The sequence below is a fragment of the Globicephala melas genome, chromosome 7, assembly GCF_963455315.2.
Source record: "Globicephala melas chromosome 7, mGloMel1.2, whole genome shotgun sequence".
NCBI lineage: Eukaryota > Metazoa > Chordata > Mammalia > Artiodactyla > Delphinidae > Globicephala > Globicephala melas.
In genome coordinates, this window is record NC_083320.1 from 103,343,447 (window position 1) to 103,362,957 (window position 19,511).

The 19,511-nt window shown below is 42.4% G+C and overlaps 1 protein-coding gene across 30 annotated transcripts in view; it reads right to left on the minus strand.

Moving 5' to 3' along the window:
- The window catches only part of CLASP1 (cytoplasmic linker associated protein 1), a 264,028-nt gene that overhangs the window by 48,475 nt on the left and 196,042 nt on the right, over positions 1 to 19,511 (minus strand). For 19 of the 30 annotated variants that reach the window (XM_060302569.1, XM_060302560.1, XM_060302548.1 and 16 more), the window contains 7 exons: positions 16,986 to 17,089; positions 14,981 to 15,004; positions 13,491 to 13,735; positions 11,640 to 11,703; positions 8,887 to 9,050; positions 4,546 to 4,624; positions 3,345 to 3,488 (listed from right to left, as the gene is read on the minus strand). In XM_060302569.1, the coding sequence (XP_060158552.1) occupies positions 3,345 to 3,488; positions 4,546 to 4,624; positions 8,887 to 9,050; positions 11,640 to 11,703; positions 13,491 to 13,735; positions 14,981 to 15,004; positions 16,986 to 17,089 (824 nt within the window). The remainder of the gene's footprint in view (positions 1 to 3,344; positions 3,489 to 4,545; positions 4,625 to 8,886; positions 9,051 to 11,639; positions 11,704 to 13,490; positions 13,736 to 14,980; positions 15,005 to 16,985; positions 17,090 to 19,511) is intronic. The other 11 variants (XM_060302570.1, XM_060302562.1, XM_060302571.1 and 8 more) reach the window with 1 other exon arrangement.

Consider the following 19,511-nt stretch of genomic DNA (forward strand, 5'->3'; position numbering starts at 1 on the left):
GAAAGTGCTTTTCTGATCATGAAAATCACCAAGACTTCCCTAGCACCTGATACAACCTTTTAATAACTCTGCAGATTACAGGCAAGGCAAAACATATGTCTACTTAGAAGAGATAAGCAAGCAAGTCTTTAGTGCACTAAATTATCCAGATGAAAATGCTGCCTGTTTTCTTTCCTTGCAGATTTAAAATAACAGTGATGACAATTTAAAATCTTAGCACAGAGTGATATATACCATATCACAATTTCTAAGCATTTTAATTTACTTAGGCACTATATTCATTTAGACAATCTTTAGAACACATCTCAAATTCTTGGATAAGGCGGGTGCATCACTGACAACAGCATGTACATTTATATAAATATCCAGTGGATGGAACCGCAAAACAGAGCATTTAAATAAAAGCGGCTCTATCTCCAGGAAGGATTCACCTGTATGGGGCAAAAGAACACGTATTTGAATACTGTGCTTTAACAAGCCTATCCTAGTGAGTGCTCGATGGATACAACTGAAAGCCAAACAATCAAATCCACGAATATCTTCGAGGATGAAAAAAAAATTTCACCGGGTGCTCAGAATGCAGAGATGCACCTGCTAACATGAACCTCATTACAATTTGCATAGTTAGGTAAAAAAGCTCCCTATTCAGGTAAGAGCTAAGGAACTACCGAATAACTAACTATGGAAGACTCATGCCAGGCCGCCGAAAACCAAAGCCTTGGTAGGCAGAGCGTAAGGTGGGCCCCAGGGTCCCCGTCTTCTGGTGGGTAAGCCTTACAGCCCTTCCCCAGGGTGAGCGGGACTTGCGCATGTGATGGACTTCACTCCCATAATTACGTTACATGGCAGAAGGGGTTCTGCAGGTATAATTAAAGTCCCTCCCTAATTGGCTGACTTAAAGGGCAGATTATCCTGTGTGGTGATAATCAGGTGAGCCCTTTTTAAAGAGGCAGAGAGGTTAAAATGAGAGTCTCCTGCTGGCTTCATTTTAATTTATCTTTCATTTTTGACGAATAGTTTTGCTGAATAGAGATTTTGGGTTTTTTTGTTTGTTTTTTTGCGGTACGCGGGCCTCTCGCTGTTGTGGCCTCTCCCGCTGCAGAGCACAGGCTCCGGACGCGCAGGCTCAGCGGCCATGGCTCACGGGCCCAGCCGCTCCGCGGCATGTGGGATCCTCCCGGACCGGGGCACGAACCCGCGTCCCCTGCATCGGCAGGCGGACCCTCAACCACCACGCCACCAGGGAAGCCCTCTCTTTGGGTATTTATCATTCATTAATTCACTGAAAATACTTACTAAATGCCTACTTTGTTTTACAGGTCTTGTGCTAGGTGCTGAGCATGCAGGGTGAACAAAAGCGGAGAGGTGGAGGAGGCACGGGGAACGGCAGGGCCAGGCCTCGCCCTGAAGACACCCAGGGCCCAGGCTGGGCCCCGAGAGAATTAGCGGCAACCAGGTCAAGACTACGTCAGCAGCCTGCGTGCCTGAGGTTCAGTCCCAGGGGAACGGTCTAAACTGATGGGCCTCAACACTGCATTAAAGATCAGCCAAGAGTGGAAGGAGCCCCGACCAGACACAGAGCAACGTCCACGCTCCACTCTGTACCAGTGAAGTCAGGTGACTGCGGGGAGAGCACAGCCATCTAGGTTAGTTTTCATTGCAGCCAGGACTGAGAACTACTGACGTAAAGCTTTTCAGCTACCTCTGAGGGGCCGGGATTACTGTCCCGGAGGCCAGGTTCGACCTCAGCCTGAAGGTGGGGTGTTTGGCAGTCCTCACAATGGGGAAGGGGAAGAGAAGACGTGCGGGCAGACACTGGAGGCAGTGTTTTGATGCCCCAGGCTAGATAACTCAAGGAAAAACATTCCTCTAGTGTCCTGATTAGAAAGGTTAGGACAATAAATCCGAGCTCAAATGTTTAATGTGCATGTCCAGAGAAAGTAGCCATAATGACCAAAGCTGGCTGTTCCCATACAGGCCCTAATCATGATAATAACGTGCATGTCTAAAACATCTTCCAGCCCCATGGGAAGGAACGCTTCAGTGACCTTCAATTACAAAAACACATACTCATATAGACACACGTACTCAACGTGTTATGACTAAAGATAGGAAGTTGTACTTGGGCTCTTGTATTTCTTGGTTGATCTGTGACTTTGAAAACTGTAACACAAATATCTTTCTGACGTTCCAATCAACCAAATCATGCCACCACCTCCCAAGTCCCAAAGAGGCTTAATGGTTAAATTAAAGGTTGCCAGTGAAATGCTCTTTCAATAAATATTGAAACATTTTACAAACAGATCATAAATCAAAAATATTATTTTACTATTTACTATTAGAACAGTAATTTTGAATGAGTGCTTTAATAAAATTCATCCTTGTTTCTTTGACCTTGGACAACTTAGTTTATTACTGTACAATGGCTGGAGAATTACACTGGCTGTGACCTTCCCAAAGAAACCCTGCAGGTGGTTCTTTGGTTCCCTTCCTTGGATTCCATTAGAGCAGGAGCTAGGTGTTCAGGGGCATTTGGAACCACAACAACCTCGCTAACTACCTCTTGGAATCATCCTTAACCCTGCCTCGACCCAAGTGGTCCACGTTACCAACTCTACCCCAAGGCCAAAGGACTATTTTGGCACGGATGGCGGTGGAAGGAGTATACTACGGGGAAAAAAGAAAAGAAAAAAAAAAAAAAGCAAGGTTCATGATTACATACAAATAACCAAAATCAAGTACTTTTAGTCTGAAACCAGAAATAAGAAATCTGGTTCTTATCAGTAACTTTGAAAGGCTAGCTTGTTTATATATAAAGTAAAAGAACAATGGCCATGTGTGAAACTCAAGTGTAGAAGAACAGGACACTGACAGGAAGAGAATAATAGAAACAACGAAGAGAGTGATAACTTACACTTCCTGTGTGCTTATAACCTGTCAGGAATGGATCATGCTTTTAACATATACGAATTCATGTTCATAGTAGTCCTAAGGCAGAATACTACCTAAGAATAGAAATAACAGGATCCCGTGCTCCCTCCACTGTGTTATATGCCTTTCAACGTGCCATTTCAGAAGAAAATAGCAAATATTTCTCTTCAGGTGATTGAAAAAAAAAAAAAAAAAAAGCAACAACACAACATCTTGGTATCAGGGTGTCTCCCATGATACAAGATTTCAGATTTTCATTTTGATCTTCAAAGGCTGCAACTAGACGGAGCTGGAGGGACAGGAGCAGAGCCTTGGTTTCCTAGAAAAGGAGCGATAGTGGTTTGCGTGTAGGCTTGTGGGTGGTTTACAAGTTCCCATAAATGCCTCTTCGTGACACGTGCCTAAGGACATACCTTTCTCACGTCTGAACTCTTTGGTTCTGTCGTCCAGGTTATAATTCTAGAAACAGCAAGCCTTGTCTCACTAGAGTTTATGAAATCTGTTGGGTCCATCTGCCTAGCGAGAGACTCGATGTACTTCAGGATTGCAACTTTGACCTGAAAGATCCAGCAATTATAAACAGTAGGTACACTTTATAAATCTTTGAACAGAACTCTTAACTGGTGCTCAGAGAAAAGAACACACTACTGAGGGGACACCACCTTTCTCCTGGATTTATGTTCCTACATGCAGGGGCCCTCCAGCAGTGAAAAAGCATGAGATGACTGACAGGGAAGCTTGGGAACAGAAGGGAGGCCTGCAGCCTAATCCCCTTCCCTCTGTGACTGCCGGGCCTGCAGAGAAGGCAGGCTCTGCTCCTCACAGACGCCGCAAGACACGTGCCGGGCAGGAGCCCCCGCTGGGGTGAGGGGTGGAGGCACCAGGGGGACCTCCAGCTCTGCCACCGACCGCGGGGCAAGTACAACTCTGTGTGAGTTTTATTTTTCAGCCACTCTAGGCCAGGTCTTGCAAGGCAGCACTGAAGGTAATTCAATAATTACCTTCAATAATTCAATACTTCTGCTCTAACTTCCCCACCAAGGTCTCACTTGGTTTTGACATCAGGAGAAAAGGGTTATTATTTATTGGGCCTCTCCTAAAAACCTCAGCAAAATTAGTGATCAAAGAACAGACAATGTACCTGATGTCATTCAAAGGAGCATATCCTCCTTCAAATACCATTAGTTCATTCTTATGGGTATGATGTTTATAAAACATGCCAATTCATTTTTCATGTGTTACGACGTTAATATTAAAAACATTCCAATAAGATACCTATTCTAACACACCAAAATTCTCTACATTAAATATTAATGTGAAACACTGTAATAATGCCCAAATGTTGGTAAGGATGTGGAGCAACTGGAGTTCTCAGACACCGCTGGTAGGAATATAATCTGATATAACCATTTCGGCAGTTTAAAATAAAGTTAAGCATGTCCCTACCCAATAAACCAGCAACTTCTCTACTATGTACTGAACCAAGAGAAATGGAAACATGTTGCTTACAGCAGATTTACTCACAATAGCCAAATATGAGTCATGTATAAACAAGTATATTTTAAGCAAATTTGACTTCTAGAGGTTGAATTATAACGACAAATAGTTACCGACCTTGAGGTTAGGAGTTTGGGTTTGATCCACAATAAATCTCATCAAAATGTTAAATTGCTGATCAAATGGAAAGGAGTCCCTAGGTTTAAAAAAAAAAAGGTATTTTAAAAGAAAGACTTATTACAAAAAACAATGTAAAATCATATAAGAAACAAAAATACACTATTATAGATTCCTCTAACATATGTAAAAAGCAAGCATGTTTATATTTTTTAAATATTACTTTTCATTTCATGTAAATACTAAAGTAATACACAGAAAACTTATTTCTTTGTTTTGTTTTTTGGTTTTTGTTTGGCTGCACCGCATGGCACACGGGATCTTAGTTCCCGGAACAGGGATGGAACCCGGGCCGAGCGCTTGAGAGCACCGAGTCCTAACCACCAGACCGCCAGGGAATTCCCTAGAAAATTTAGAAAAGGGGAAATCTTGTTAAAAGTCTTGAAACACATAAACTGAGCAATGAATGTCTGCTTGCCTTCTTGGCATCTGCTCGTCTTCTTTCCAGGTACCTTTCGGAATACTGCTCACATGAGAAACACTTCCATCGCCCAAATCTAACGTTTACATCCCGATGAGGCTGCTTGCAGCTGCCCTTGCTGAAGCTGCCTGCACAGCTCCTGGGGTCCTCGCTGGGTAACCGCCCGTAAGCTAGCTTTGTGCGGTCACCACAGAAGAGCGCCCGTGGGACACTCACCCAGAGACACCCCTCTCCAGCTACAGACACACACAGGAGCCTGGGACCCTAGGAGCCCCACTCCGGCTCCACTTCTCGCCTGTGACTCATCTCATTTCTCGTGGTCCTCTCACATTTTTGATCCAACTGAGTAACCCTGAGGGCTCTTGGCGAGCGAAAGTCAGCGCCCTCTCCCTTAAAAAGCCACAATTACTAGCATGAGTTTACAATTGCCTGAAGGAGCCCTTGTGCCTAACGCAGAGGTCCCTTCCATGCTAACAGGAAAGATAATGCAACGCAAAGATCTATTCCAATTGAGGCTGAGTGACTGCATCACTTTCTTTTAGACTCCCTCAGAGACGATTCTCAGTGTACGTAAGGATAGTAGAAAGAAAAGGGACGCAGGTTCAAATCTTTCAGGTTACAGAACTGATTTGAAATTTAAATGAAATAATACAAGAAAAACATAAAGTGTGTGGCACGTACTGTTACTAGTAGTACCACCATCATAATTACTAATAAAAAGTAAACCTGACCAACAGCACATCCTTTTCTCCCACATCTATTTGTATCCAGGAAGCTCTGAGGACCACCTCTGGAAGCAAAGCGCATCTTAGTATATATGATTTAAGTGACTCATACTGGCCACACATCAAAGAAACAAACCACACACAGAACACCTCTCCTTTCTTCTACAGCAAAGGGAGGATGGAGAATACATCTGAGCAATGGGTGTATTTAAGCTGGAGCTGCGCCCTGCTGTCGAGCGCAGCCAAAGGAAAGGAAACTGAGGCAGATTCACAATCAGTTCTATCACCTGAGGAACAGCTCTCAGCCACCACTGAGACGCCCTCGGTACTCACAATCCTAGATAAGCTGAAAGAGCTAAATATCCCAGCTGCCGAGAAAAAGGGACATATGCCTTAGGGACCTAGGCCAGGGAATTCCCCAGAAGAGGGTTCTTAAAGGAATGAGGCATCCGGAAAACTAATAGGAGGGCACAATTATTTCCCTTAATCACCAAAGATCAGAAATATAATCGTAATATTTCCATCATCCCTAAAAATCTGAAATGGATCTTCTGTCATTCATAAATTCACCTAAATTAAGGAAGCAATCTACAGGCTAAAGTCTGGCTTACAAATGTTTTCCTTGGCTTTCACAGTGTCATTTTAAAAAAATATATCTTGGAATATCTTGCCTTAATCCACATTTCTGACCTTTCTTGAAAAGCCTGGACCACTGGGCCCACATCCCCTGTGACCACAACTCACCGCAGCTCCCCAGCCTCTCGCGTAACAGCCCTGCTGTTTACATCGCTTGTGTATCATCAGCTGCGTCAGCTCAGCCTCTCTAGTCAACCTCTGGCCAAACTGTGAGGAATCCACTGGTGTAGAGGACTGTCCCCCAACTGCACTACACAGGAGGGATGGTGCCTGAAAGCCTTACTGCAAATACAGTACATTACACTGAGTCCACTGAAAATCTAAAGGGAAATCTACTTGGATAATAAAATTCTATAGCAGCACAAATTACACAGATCTCCAGGGTCGGGGACCAAAAGAAAAGCTGGCATCACAGTGTAGAGGAACAAATGTAGGCTTGGCAGCCAGAGACATCTAACAGATGCAAGCGCAGGGGACAATGACGGGGCAGTGTGATGCCCTCCACACTCCTGCAGGCCACACAACAGAGTGACAGCCGGCTCTCCTGGATGCTGGCTCTCGGTCTGCCACGCGCAGGAAGTGGGGCTCCGGGTGTGTCAAGGTGCTCTCTGTTTCCTAATTCTATAATGAAATGAGAAAGGTCCTTCCATTTTGACAATTCTATGATACCTACTCATATCCCAGTTTGCAGTAACGGGTCATATAAAAGTTACTATGCTGATGATGATTTTCTGAGTGACCTGGAGACATCTGTTTATTCTTTTAAAGATTCAGCAGTCTGACACATTCCCCTCCGTCATCCACCAAATCACAACCAAGACATTACTGCGAACCATCTTCTGAGATCCTTCAATTTCTATCACTCGTGTGTCGAGGATTTACTATTGCACAGGCAAAGGTCAGAAGTTTGTTTCCAAACAATAATGGCACAGAGTCAGCTTTTTTACACTTTTTCTGAGTCTCAGTAGCTTTTCTTTTCTCATAAAGGCCAGATGGGCTACAAATATTGTAAGTGTGTTATCATCTCTAGCCAATGAACTGTTAATAGAAACTATTCCTGGATGAACAGGAACCCTATACCACACATGAACAGAAATATTCCTCGTGTGCCTTACAAGAGGCTGAAGTCGTAAAAACACTAAGGTCTTCAGAAGGATGCTCATAAATATTCTAAAGTGTTTTTTAAAGAGAAGAGAACCAATTTTCAATGTTTTTTTTTCTTTGTTTTACATTTGTCTTAGGCATTCACAAAAATAATGTCAACTCGAGGAAGATATGGGCATTTCATCTCATGGATTGTTGGAATATTTCAACATATATGTTAATAAGAGAATGTGGGAATTAAGTAAGAAAGTAGATATTCAACTGGGTGACAAAAGCCACAGGTAACAAAATGACAAGAAACCACCTACAAAGACTCTCTTAGTATCAAAATGGTCTAGTGCCCCCGCCCCACCAGTAGACATTTTCCCAAAGAGGACATACAAATGGCCAACAAGTACATGAAAAGGTGCTCAACATCACTAATTACTAGAGAAATGCAAATAAAAACTACAATGAGGTATCACCTCACACCTGTTAGAATGGCCATCATCAAAAAGACAAGAGACAACAAATGCTGGTGGGAATGAAAATTGGTGCAGCCGCTATGGAAAACGGTATGGAGGTTCCACAAAAAAATTAGAACTAGCGAATTCCCTGGTGGCCTATCGGTTAGGACGCAGCACTTTCACTGCTGTGGCCCACGTTCAACCCCTGGTCAGGGAACTGAGATCCCGCAAGCCACGTGGCGCAGCCAAAAAAAAGAAAAAAAAAGAAAAAAAAAATAGAACGACCATATGAGCCAGCAACCCCACTGCTAGGTATATACCCAAAGGAAATGAAATCAGTATCTCAAAGAGATATCCGACCCCACGTTCACTGCAGCAAGTGAACCCCATATTCACAACAGCCAAGACATGGAAACAACCTAAGTGTGTTGATGGATGAACGGATAAAGAAAATGTGGTGTACATATAAATGGAATAGTATTCAGTCATAAAAGAGAAGGAAATCATGCCACTTGTGACAACATGGATGAAACTTGAGGGCATCGTGCTAAGTGAAACAAGCCAGATAGAGAAAGACAAATACTACATATCACTTATATGTGGAATCTTAAAAAAAAAAAAGTCAAACCCATGGAAACAAAGAGTAGAATGGTGGCTGCCAGAGCCTAGTGGGGTGAGGGAAATGGGGAGATGTTGGTCAAAGGGTACAAACTTCCCGTTACAGTTACAACACTTGCTAAGAGAACATATCTTGACTGCTTTTACCGCATAAGCAACAAAAAATGGTAATTATGTGAGGTGAAGGATGTGTTAACTGACACTGCAGTAATCATTTAGCAATATACACATGTATCAAATGCTCACATTATACACTTAAAACTTACACAATGTTGCATGTCAGTTTTACCTCAAAAGGTGGGAAAAAACGATCTTGCCCCCAAACACTTGCCTTGTGACATCGAGAGCCTTCTGAACTTTCGCTTGCACAGATCCAAGCAAATCTGCTCCCATTTTCTTAAGCAGTTGTGTGAGAAGAACAAAAAGCCAGTCTTGCAAGTCATCCTTATGAATTATTATAAAGTCCACAAGAGTCTCCAAAAACATACTGAAAACCTAGACACAAATGGAGACCAAGTATTTCACATACTTAATTCATGATTTCCTCCCACGTCTCCAACATGATAAAAATGCCCATCTTGGCTTTGTCCAGAATCATAACTGGGGTTGACACTGTCCACAACTGGACATGGCATAGGAGGCAGACGCAGTAACAAGAACAGATAAAGGAAAAGGGGTCGGAACTTACTCTCTGGTGTGAATTCCACCGCAAACCAGGCCATGCAACGAAACAGATTCCATGTTAGTCCACAGTGAAGTCATACAAGTTTCATGCAGTTTCTTAAAAGGCCTGAAAAGGCTACAAACTGACGAAATAACTCTCCCCTCCCTCTACATGCCTTTAAAATTCAGTACAGAGAGAAATTAACTTTGCTGAAAATATGAGTCTAATCCTGGAGGTCTTTCCTTCCTTTCCTTTCCTTTTTCCTTTCCTTCCTTCCTTCCTTCCTCCCTCTCTCCCTCTCTCTCTCTTTCCTTTTTCTCTCCCTCTTTTTCTTTAAAAAACCTTTCAACCATCATAATTCTATACTATTATTGCTCATCACCTAGCATTCAACAAAAACTATTACAGGATGAGGGGAAAAAAAACTTGCATATGTATTGCTTTTCATTTCAGTCATCTATTTTGATGTATGCCCGGTCAGATATTATAAAGTATTATCTTTATGAAAAGATATTACAAGAGCCATACCAATCCTTATAAAAGATTATGGCTTGGGATGAAAGACACCGACAGTTGACATAATCCTCACGCTGCTGTGTGATCACCACTGCTCCCTACGGTGAGACAGAGCTCACGGTGGATCACCCCTGAACCAGTCTCAGAGAGGTTAGCGGTGGCACTGCGCACCCTACTTGGTAAATGCGTCCTGCTCTCCTGGGACAACCCGGCTATCGCAGACCTACTCAGTTCTAGCTCAGCAACATTAACCACCAGGGGTCTCCCGTGAGACAGCTCAGAAAGAAGTCAATGAGCCCCAGCTGTGGGATTCCTGGCTTAGCACAAAGGCAGCTAGCAAATATTTACTAAACTGAGACCTGCAAACTCACTGTACAAGAGCCTTCTGATGGAAACAAATTTCCTTCTTTATCCTCACATTCTGGTTCTGAATCAGCAATCTAGAGGTGACAGGTAATAGAAATTTCATCAATGTCCAAATCCATCTAATATCCCTGATGCTATACATCTTACAAACCTTATGCTTATGCTTTAAATCTTACTGCTTTTAATACTATCTTAGAGAAAATCTTGATAATTATATCTTTGGATATCTACCTGGTCCTTAAACTTAACGTTTGTGAATGTCAACCTTGCTGTGAGGGTCATAACAGGAATTTTAAGACATGCTTTAAGACCAATATTGAGGAGAACTGTTGCCCCCGCCCCAAAAAGGAGCACCCCTGCATTCATTCTCCTATGCTCCCGTGAGCATTTCAAGAGGCAGGGAGGGGTCCTGTGTTGTTTTCTGTATCCCTAGCCCAGAGTGGGTGCTCAGTGAATGCTGAATGACTGCACGGATGGATGGATGATTGACACTTCACGGACAATTCCTGAGAGGACGAAAGTGTAGGAAAAGAAGGGGGATCACAGTAACTGGCTAGACTTTCTGGCCACCACAGATTTCTTTCTCCCAGGAGGATTTATTTAGAAGAGGCCATTTTTACTAGGAAAATGATAGTGTAAGACAGTTAAGTCTTGCACATCAAGCATTTAAGATTTGCTGGTGCTGATTTCTGGTTCCCTCAATTTCTACTTTAGTTTCTGTCCTTTACCCTTTAACTTTCCCGATATCTTCATTCCTCTGTTTTTTCTTTCTCTAAAACCATCGAACAGCAACAGCCTGCAAAGCCTTCCTCCCAAAAAATGGTATTTATTTACAATCTAAACTCCAAGTGAACTTTTGTCAAGGGTCCCGCTCTCAGCTCCACTCCTAGAAAGGGCCTGTCCCTCACTCCTGGGTGCTCTCCCCTCAGCAGGGAGTCCTTGTCAAAAGGCAGTCCTCCTCCGGTCCCCAGGAGGTGTAGGCACCAGCTAAGTGACCACCACCCAGCAAATTCTTAGAGGCGGCAATTCTATTGGTGTCTGGAGAAATACTTAATGTGGTTCTTCAGTAAATCCATTTTATAAATGCTTCCATTTGTCTATCTTGTCCCATATAGACAAATTCTACATGGGTACCCAAAAAAAAAAAAAAAATTACATAACTTGATTATTTTCTTCACTACTGTAACTTTTTTCAGGAAGGCATTATATTATAACACACTGTTACATCCTAGCACCCAGCCCACCATTTGGCTAAGTATGCAAAAATATTTGCTGAATAAGTAAAAGACTACATCTCATTCTCTCCACGGTAACCCTTACTTGAAACACACTTTATTTAACTTGATGTCGTATGGACATTGGAAGTTTCTAAGAATTCTGTTTTCAAAAGCCATAACAAACTATTGCTGAAATTGGGGTTCAGTCTGTAAGGTCTACACTGTGCTGCGGGTCTGGTATCCCACTCTGAAGTCGTGTATTATGCGGCCCACACAGACATGCAGAGAGGAACACAAGTGGGCAGGTTCCCCAGACCTTACCTTGCTGTGAGGGTCAGCAAACATTCGGGTGAAAATCTCACACAATCTTTTCAACTCCACCCGACTAGAGGAAACAAAATAGAAATAAATAAATTTAATATTTAATAAGCCTGTACTGAAATTAGTTACAGCTTCTCAAAATCCTTTTATTTCGTTCCACTACATAAATTTTATATAATTTTTATATAACAAAGTCCTTTCTTCACAAATCAATTATCTAAATTTTAATTTATGATGGAACTGCACAGGAGTAAAAAAATCACGATCATCTTCCTCTCATTCTAAAATGAAACTGACTCTCAGAGCGTGATCACCTGAGTTCACACATGTGGGCGTGGCAAAGCCATGAGCCACATCCCGCTCACCTCGTTGCAGGTGTGTTTCCACCACCACAAATGAAAGGCAATGGGATCAACTAGGAAAAGCATGTGCTTCGGGGTCAGACAGACCTGGATTTTAATCTCAGTTCTGCTAGAGCCAAAGTACTCTGATATCTTTGTATCCATTTCAGTGAACTGCTAAAAGGATTAAAGAACACACCCTACCTGCAACCGTGCCTGAGACAAAGCAAACACGCATTTCATGTCGGTGCCCCCGTGACTTTTCTTACCCTGAACTGTACTACTGAATCCCATTTCTGCTTCGAGGTTTCATTAGAAAGACTCACCTTCTTCCCCAAATCATCCCTCTCAGGTTGGGTGATCCTTTAACATTGCTAACAATGAAATCTAGATCAGACCAACGCTAATCAACAGATTTCGAGAGATTATTCAATGGATACTTGGTGAACACTAAGAATCAAGAAACTGGGGCCACGAGAATTGAGCAGATTCTTGACGAATGATGACAGCAAATCCTTTTTTCTGTTTTTTGACAGGTCACTAGAGCACCAGAGAGGACCTGCACTTCAGAGCGCACGTGGTGAAACTTCTCCTGACGCATGCACAGAAGAGAACAAGGGGGGCCAGGGGGTGGGGAGGGAAGGCGGCAGGAAGGAATAAGGCAGGGGCCAGACTGACTGGACAGCTGCGCTTGAAGCCCAGTGATTCATCAGTCAATGCTCCCGTGGCTTTGCGGAGCCATCCATGACCACAGACATTTATCCAGTCTCACCATACAGCTTTAAAAAAAGTTACCCGAAGAATATAATACAGTGTAGTTCAAACATCTCTGTAATTTTGAGATCCATCTTATAAGTAATGACCTATTAGTGCTGTCATGGTTTAATAAGCAGCATTTCTTCTCAGATATAAAATAATGGTGTGTCAGTGGTGCCTTAGATTTGAGGAAATATGGTCTAAACACATATTTTTGGTATATGTAATACACGCTCATTTTAGAAAATTTATGAAATATAGAAACAAAGAAAAAAGCAAAACTAATCAATTCTAAAGCTGAAGAGTGCTTCAGAGTACCCTATTGAGCACCTCTCTACTCTGCATGTTTATAAACTATACCTACGCCTGTGGATCAAAACACTCTAGACTGAGGCTGGTATCATTTTACCCGCGACTCTAAAGTGTAATAAACCGTCCCAACCTGCAGACCTGTTTTACTTTTGACCTAAATTGCAAACTGTACCGAGATTTCTCAAATAACACCTAATAGACAAGTGTAAGCCATAGGGGACCAAATGCTTTCTAAACCTAATCAGTAACAAAGTGTTTGCTGGATATTTCAAATTCTCCGGAAGGCAAGGACCACTGACTTAGCCCTCCCAGCACCTTTAGTGCCTGCCCCAGCGGCTGGAATTCCGTTAAGAACTCCCGAGATGACGGGAGCCCGGGTAAGGCCCCGGGGGGGCAACACGGGACTCAGCCTGAGCTCACAAGCCTGGCCTCCTGCCCTCACCTCAGTGTTCTCTGGCTCTTCAGCAGGTTCTGCAGGCCCAGGAGCCCCTCCTTCCGCTCGGACCAGTTGGAGCTGGCACAGTGGTTGAGTACCTCGGCCACATCCTCGGTCTGGCGCAGGTAGTGGGGGATGCCCCCGTTCCGGGAGCTATACGAGCGCTCGGAGCACACGCTGGACGCGTCGCTGTTGGCGTCGTCGTCGGAATACATCCCGTATGGCTCATACCTCCTCCTCACGGGCTTCTTCTGCCAGATCCAAGGACGGGTCGGGGGAGACACGGACAGGTGGCGTGAGTCTCACCAAACAAAACCAACGACAGAGAGCTAAACGTAGACACACACAGGCACATGCACCGCCCTTTCCCTGCGCTTACAGATGAGGGGAGTAAAAACAGAAAAGCAGACGTAGGGTGAGTAACAAGCAGAGCAGCCCACAGCACAGAGGAAAGAGCACGATCTCTAGCGCGGTGCATGGCCTTCTCAGTAAGACAGACTGGCTGTGTGACTTCAGAAAGCCTCCTCATCTGTCTGCTTCAGTTTCCCCATCTTTGAGATGACAACGATTATCCTTCTCACAGGCTTGTTGTCAGGATTAAGTGGAATTATATGTTAAACAGCCCGGCTCGGCACCTGACGCACTGTTAAGTGTGAGCGCCCACCAGCCCCTTCCCAGTCAAAAGCAATCTATCTTGAGCATGGTCTGTGAGTAAATTTGTTTGAATAGTCATGCTTCCTTAAGAACGTCTGACACTGCAATGTCAGTGGCAGAGTGTCCTACATAAAAGGATTCCTAAATGATCTAAACCATTTTTATTAAGGACTTAAAGTTTTACCACACTAATAGGCCTTCTGTAGACTAGAATACCCATGTCATTCATTTCTCTTACCTCTGAATATAAAACTGTAAGTTAAATCCCTATATAATGTAGCAACAGCTACATAAAATAGATAAAACTTATAAAATACGGTTTGTCCAAGAGAAAAACAAATAGCTACTGGCTTAAACTGTACTGATGTAATTTTCTAGGAATGTGACTTGTACGCCGGGACAGCTCTGCCTTCCACCTACTGTCCCAGCATAATTATTAACAGCACCCTCTCTCACTCTCAAAAGTATCCTTGGTAGGATGATAATTATATGGTCATCTCACTTACCCATCAACTAGGTTCCTAAGATAAGCAAAATGTTGAATGTATCCATTCATGAATCAATAACGACGTAAGAGGAGACACAAACTAGGTTAATAACTAAAATGAAACGCTAGTAGGAAAAGGGGCAGAGCTTGATATCGAAAACACTGAGGCAAATGTGAGAGATGACCAGTTCCATCACTAGCAACAGCATCACTAGTTTCTACAAAATCACAATTCAGAACAGAATTTCTACACTATGCTACTTTTTTTGTTGTTTTTACCAGCTCCTAAAGGAAATATACTCAACAGAAAAAAAAGAAAAAAAAAAACATAAAACAAAAGTTAAAGCACTGGTACCTTGCTCCTGGAGTCTCCTAACAGCTGTAGGCAGGAAAATATTGAAGGATGGGGAAAAAGCATAGAGAATTATGTCAGAAGCATATGTGGGGATCGTTCTTGCAACAAAAGTGTACAGCAGAACATATCTTAGCAAACCAAAAATACAGGTTAGCAAGCGATTCGTGTCAAGCGAATAACAAAGAATGCTTTCACAATGGCATTTCCTAACCCTCCTACACCTCTTATGAGAACTTCCGGTATCTGTTGGAATTCTTTGCTGAAACTCTCCACATAGCACTGAGGTATATCCCTAATGTCGCTATTATTAACTCTGTCGCCTGCTCCTAGGACAGATGCTGCCCCGGGACTTCTTTTCTGCGAGCAAGGACTGTGTACCATCCCGGCGCTATCTCTTCTGGAGCAGGTCACTTGGAAAGACCAAGCAGTTTGGACAAAACGTAGTAGTGAGAGCAGCAGGGGTGTACGGGGAGCCGGAGGTCAGAGAAGAGCCCAAGTTAGGTGAAGGCAAAGCCCAGACTCTCCAGTCCTGCTCTGCCCCCTGGCACTCTGGGCACTGTACCCCTCCCCCCCCCCCCACCACCGAAGTGCTGTCTCACCGAGCAAGGGCTTTGCGCATCCATCACTTCTTACCCCTCTGGCCCCCACTTCTTCAAGTCCCGAAATAAGTAAGAAACAGATTCCAAATGCTGCAACTTGGAAGGAAGAATCGCTTCACAGAATTGTGCGCCACCTCGTGACTCTTAAGTTAAAGTCCTGCTTAAAGCAATTATCCTGAACTGCAGTTATCTGCCAGAAAAAGCCCTCCTGCACACAAGACTGATGAACAGAGCTGGCCGGGCAGCCCTCACCATGAAACCATGAGGAGAGCGGAAAACTGCCTGCTCACAGATGCTTGCCAGAGAAATCTGGCTGAGCAGGAATAAATGAGGGAGGGCCAGGAGGGATGAGAGTTGGAATCACTGTGGCCACACGCTATAAAGTTTTGACTGGATGAAACACGGCTGGATTTAAAACCTCAGGGTCTGGTCCTATAGCCACACACTAGAAAGTTTTGATCGGATGAAACACGGCTGGATTTAAAACCTCAGGGGTCTGATCACTGTGGCCACACGCTATAAAGTTTTGATCAGATGAAACAGGGCTTGATTTAAAACCTCAGGGTCTGAAAGCGGGGTTATTACCTTTGTTCATTAGAAGAGAACAAGTCTTAAAACAGTACAAGCAAGACCAGAGATCGAGAAGTTCTAAAGAATGTCTATTTTAAATGCTGAGCACATAAACCAGAAAGTACAAGAGGCTGTGTTACTACCAGCTGCAATGCATCTTTAAAAGGCCATTTGACCACAAGCCGATTCTACTTAGGAATTCTTTGCTATAACCACAAGTTTAAGGACTTCTAATCACTTTACGTTGCTTTTTTAGATATTACATTGTAACAGTGCAAAAACATACTTCACTAGTGCTTCACATCCTCAGAGTTGACCTCAAAATCTGGGAAAGTTTCCGTAAATAATGACTTAAGGACTCATTTAAACAAACAAACATAAAATCATATGGAACAACTAGTGAGGGAAATGGAATAAACGCAAGATTTTCAAACCACAAACGCTATGACCTACTGTTATACAATGATATGCTTAGGCTATGCCATCAAAGCCTGTAAAGCAACAGAAGCAATAGAAGGGAATAAAGGAAATGCTGAAAAAAAAAAAGATAAAAAAGGAAAAGAAGAAGCCCAATGACATCAGAGAAGCCTGATGTCATCACAACTTCACTGATACTGCGGAGCACAGAAGACATACTTGATGCTACTGTGTCTTGTAAGGCCAGTTTTCACTTACGTACAGAGTTCACAGTTTAAGAAGAAAAGCATAATAATATAAATTTACACAGTTTAAAGAGTGTCATGATTTAGTGACCTGGTTTGGAGACTACTTCCTGTTAAGACAGAAAAACGCAGGTGAGTAATTCAAAGAGACTCCACACACGTCGTGCCTCTTACCAAAGCATCAGCAACAGCAGCTTCCAGATCTGCACTGGTGCTCAGAACCCGCATGGCATTCACAGAGCCAGGTATTCTTCCTGCCTGGCCGAGCCCAAACCGGTCTAGTTAAAAAACAAAAGCAAAAGATGTGTCACTTTAATTCACGTGTTTTCACTTCTTTGCGACGGCTCCTGCCTCGTCCCACTTACTGGACAGAGGACGGAAGCATCTCTAGTCAATTTTCACTGCACCTGACTTGTAGTTTCAACTACACCTGACCTGCTTATTATCAGTGGCAGAGGTTCACCCTGTTCACATTTAATACGATCGTGCCAAAAACATCCTGACAACTGAAACGGTTCTTTAATGACAGTCTATTTTTGAAAAGTGTTGAGACATGGGGGGGACCTTATTATAGAAGGTGGCTGGGCCATGAGGGTAGTCTTTTCATGTATACAGCATTCTCTCTAAAGGCTAGCGGCCCTGACATTTGGTCAAACTGATTAGAAAGCTTCATGGTTTGATCAATGAATTCTAATGCAATGTGTAATAAAAAGTTAAAATTTGAAACAAATGTATTAAATTGATCTCTGTGCAAATTTTCATTAGTGTCTCTACTGTTCAACTGTTATTAAGCTCAATTAATGTTAGGTATTTGTTCATCATGATGCCTGTGTCACCAAAGGCTATTTAAAAATCAGTTTATTAAAATTCTTTAAACTTCACCACAAAAAGCTAGTATCTTTGCTGCAAAACATTAATCATTCAGATAATATAAATTTCTCCTGAGTCCCTCAAAGGATTTTTAAATGATAATCCTTATACGTGTCAACCGAATGGACAGAATGCAAAACAATTTCCAACTTCAGCAGTTCAAACAACTATTCTAAGCCTGTTAACAAGCATGGACAATAAAGACTAACTTTTTAATTTTTTTTTGGCCACACAGCTTGCGGGATCTTAGTTCCCCAACCAGGGATTGAACCCTGGCCCACGGCAGTGAAAGCGCTGAGTCCAAAGAGACTAACTTTTAAAAGTCCCATTACGTAAGCTGACCAGCCTTCCTTAAGAAGTGCTGAGATTGCTTGGGACTCACTGCCCTTGTGAGGCCTTGCTGCTCACAGTTGTGGCAGCTCAAGACAAAGCAGTCCGGTAAAAGGCTCTTATAATGTATAATAAACCTCTGGAAGAAAAATGTTAAGATTAAAAATGCTTTCTCTTTGTTAACAAATAAGACACTGTTTGGACAAGGAAAGTCTCTGCATGTGCCATATTCTAGTAATGAAGCATTTAGGAAAAAAAAGAAATAAAAGAAAGCTAATGTCGGTTTTACATAATTGATCTTTCCTATAAAATGATATATTTAAAATTTTGGGTAGGTAACAAGACATCATCTACAAACTGGTGAGCTCTAAAAGGGAAGTGTTATTTAACTTTTTTGAATTGTCAGCTTCGAAACGTTATACCTTCCACTGCCACAGAAAGGGGGAAAAGATTTAAACACTGCTATCAAAAGCTATATAGTTATGAATTTTTAGAGGGAAACAAAAATTGTATGTTATACTATCCCCTTTTTTAATGCACTTGTTGCTCGTACTGAATTTCACCATTACGTGTATGTTTAAAAGGTGATTTAATGTGCCAAATAAACTAAAAACAGACCACAAAACAATTCTCTCTCTCTCTAGAATATAAATCATCACCTGAAATAACATTATAAATTTGAGATTTATTATGCACATAGTTTTATAAATGATCTTTGTTCAAGTCTCTTTTTTTTTTCCATTAAAAAAGGGTAGATAGTAAGGGATTTATGAGTAACAGAATGAAAGTAATTCAGTTATAAGCCATTTAAAAATTACCCAGCATAAACGTAAATAAAACAGAATCTTAAAAAAAAAAAAAAAAAAGTAGGTCTCATGCCAGCAATTCTTGCTCCAGGGATAATACTGATTTTTCAGACACAAAATTAAAACTGTAAGAACAAAGCAATTATTCTGTGCTTCCCAGATGCATACAGCTTTGCCATACACAGTGACTGCAGATCATTTGATATACATCGTAGATAACTGAATTTCAAATCTTAAGGGGAAATGTTTGTCTGGACCTAAGAAAATTTATAAGCCTTTTGTTTTCGCCAGACCAAAATCTGCTCTACGTTCTCTCTGGTACTGTCCAGTTTCCACGAGATGGATACATATGACTGTGCCCTCAGTCTGGCCCATAATCTTCAGGGGAATATCCTAATCAGAGAATACATAATCAAATGCATAGGTGGCTTCATTTAGAGGAAAAACAGAGACACTAACTCAGTAAATTGGTCACAGTTGTCACCATCAACAGTCTGATTTAACAGATTATGCCTTGTACTCAGTTGATAAAACTACAGTCATTAGGGATTATTAGCGTATCAAAATGATGCCAGTTAAATCCGGCAAACTGATGCATTATTGTATGCTCACTTTCTGCCCCAGAGGCTAACCAGGGCATTTGGGGTACTGTTACAATGAGGCTGAGATGGAGTGTTTCGGCTCTGCAGGCTGC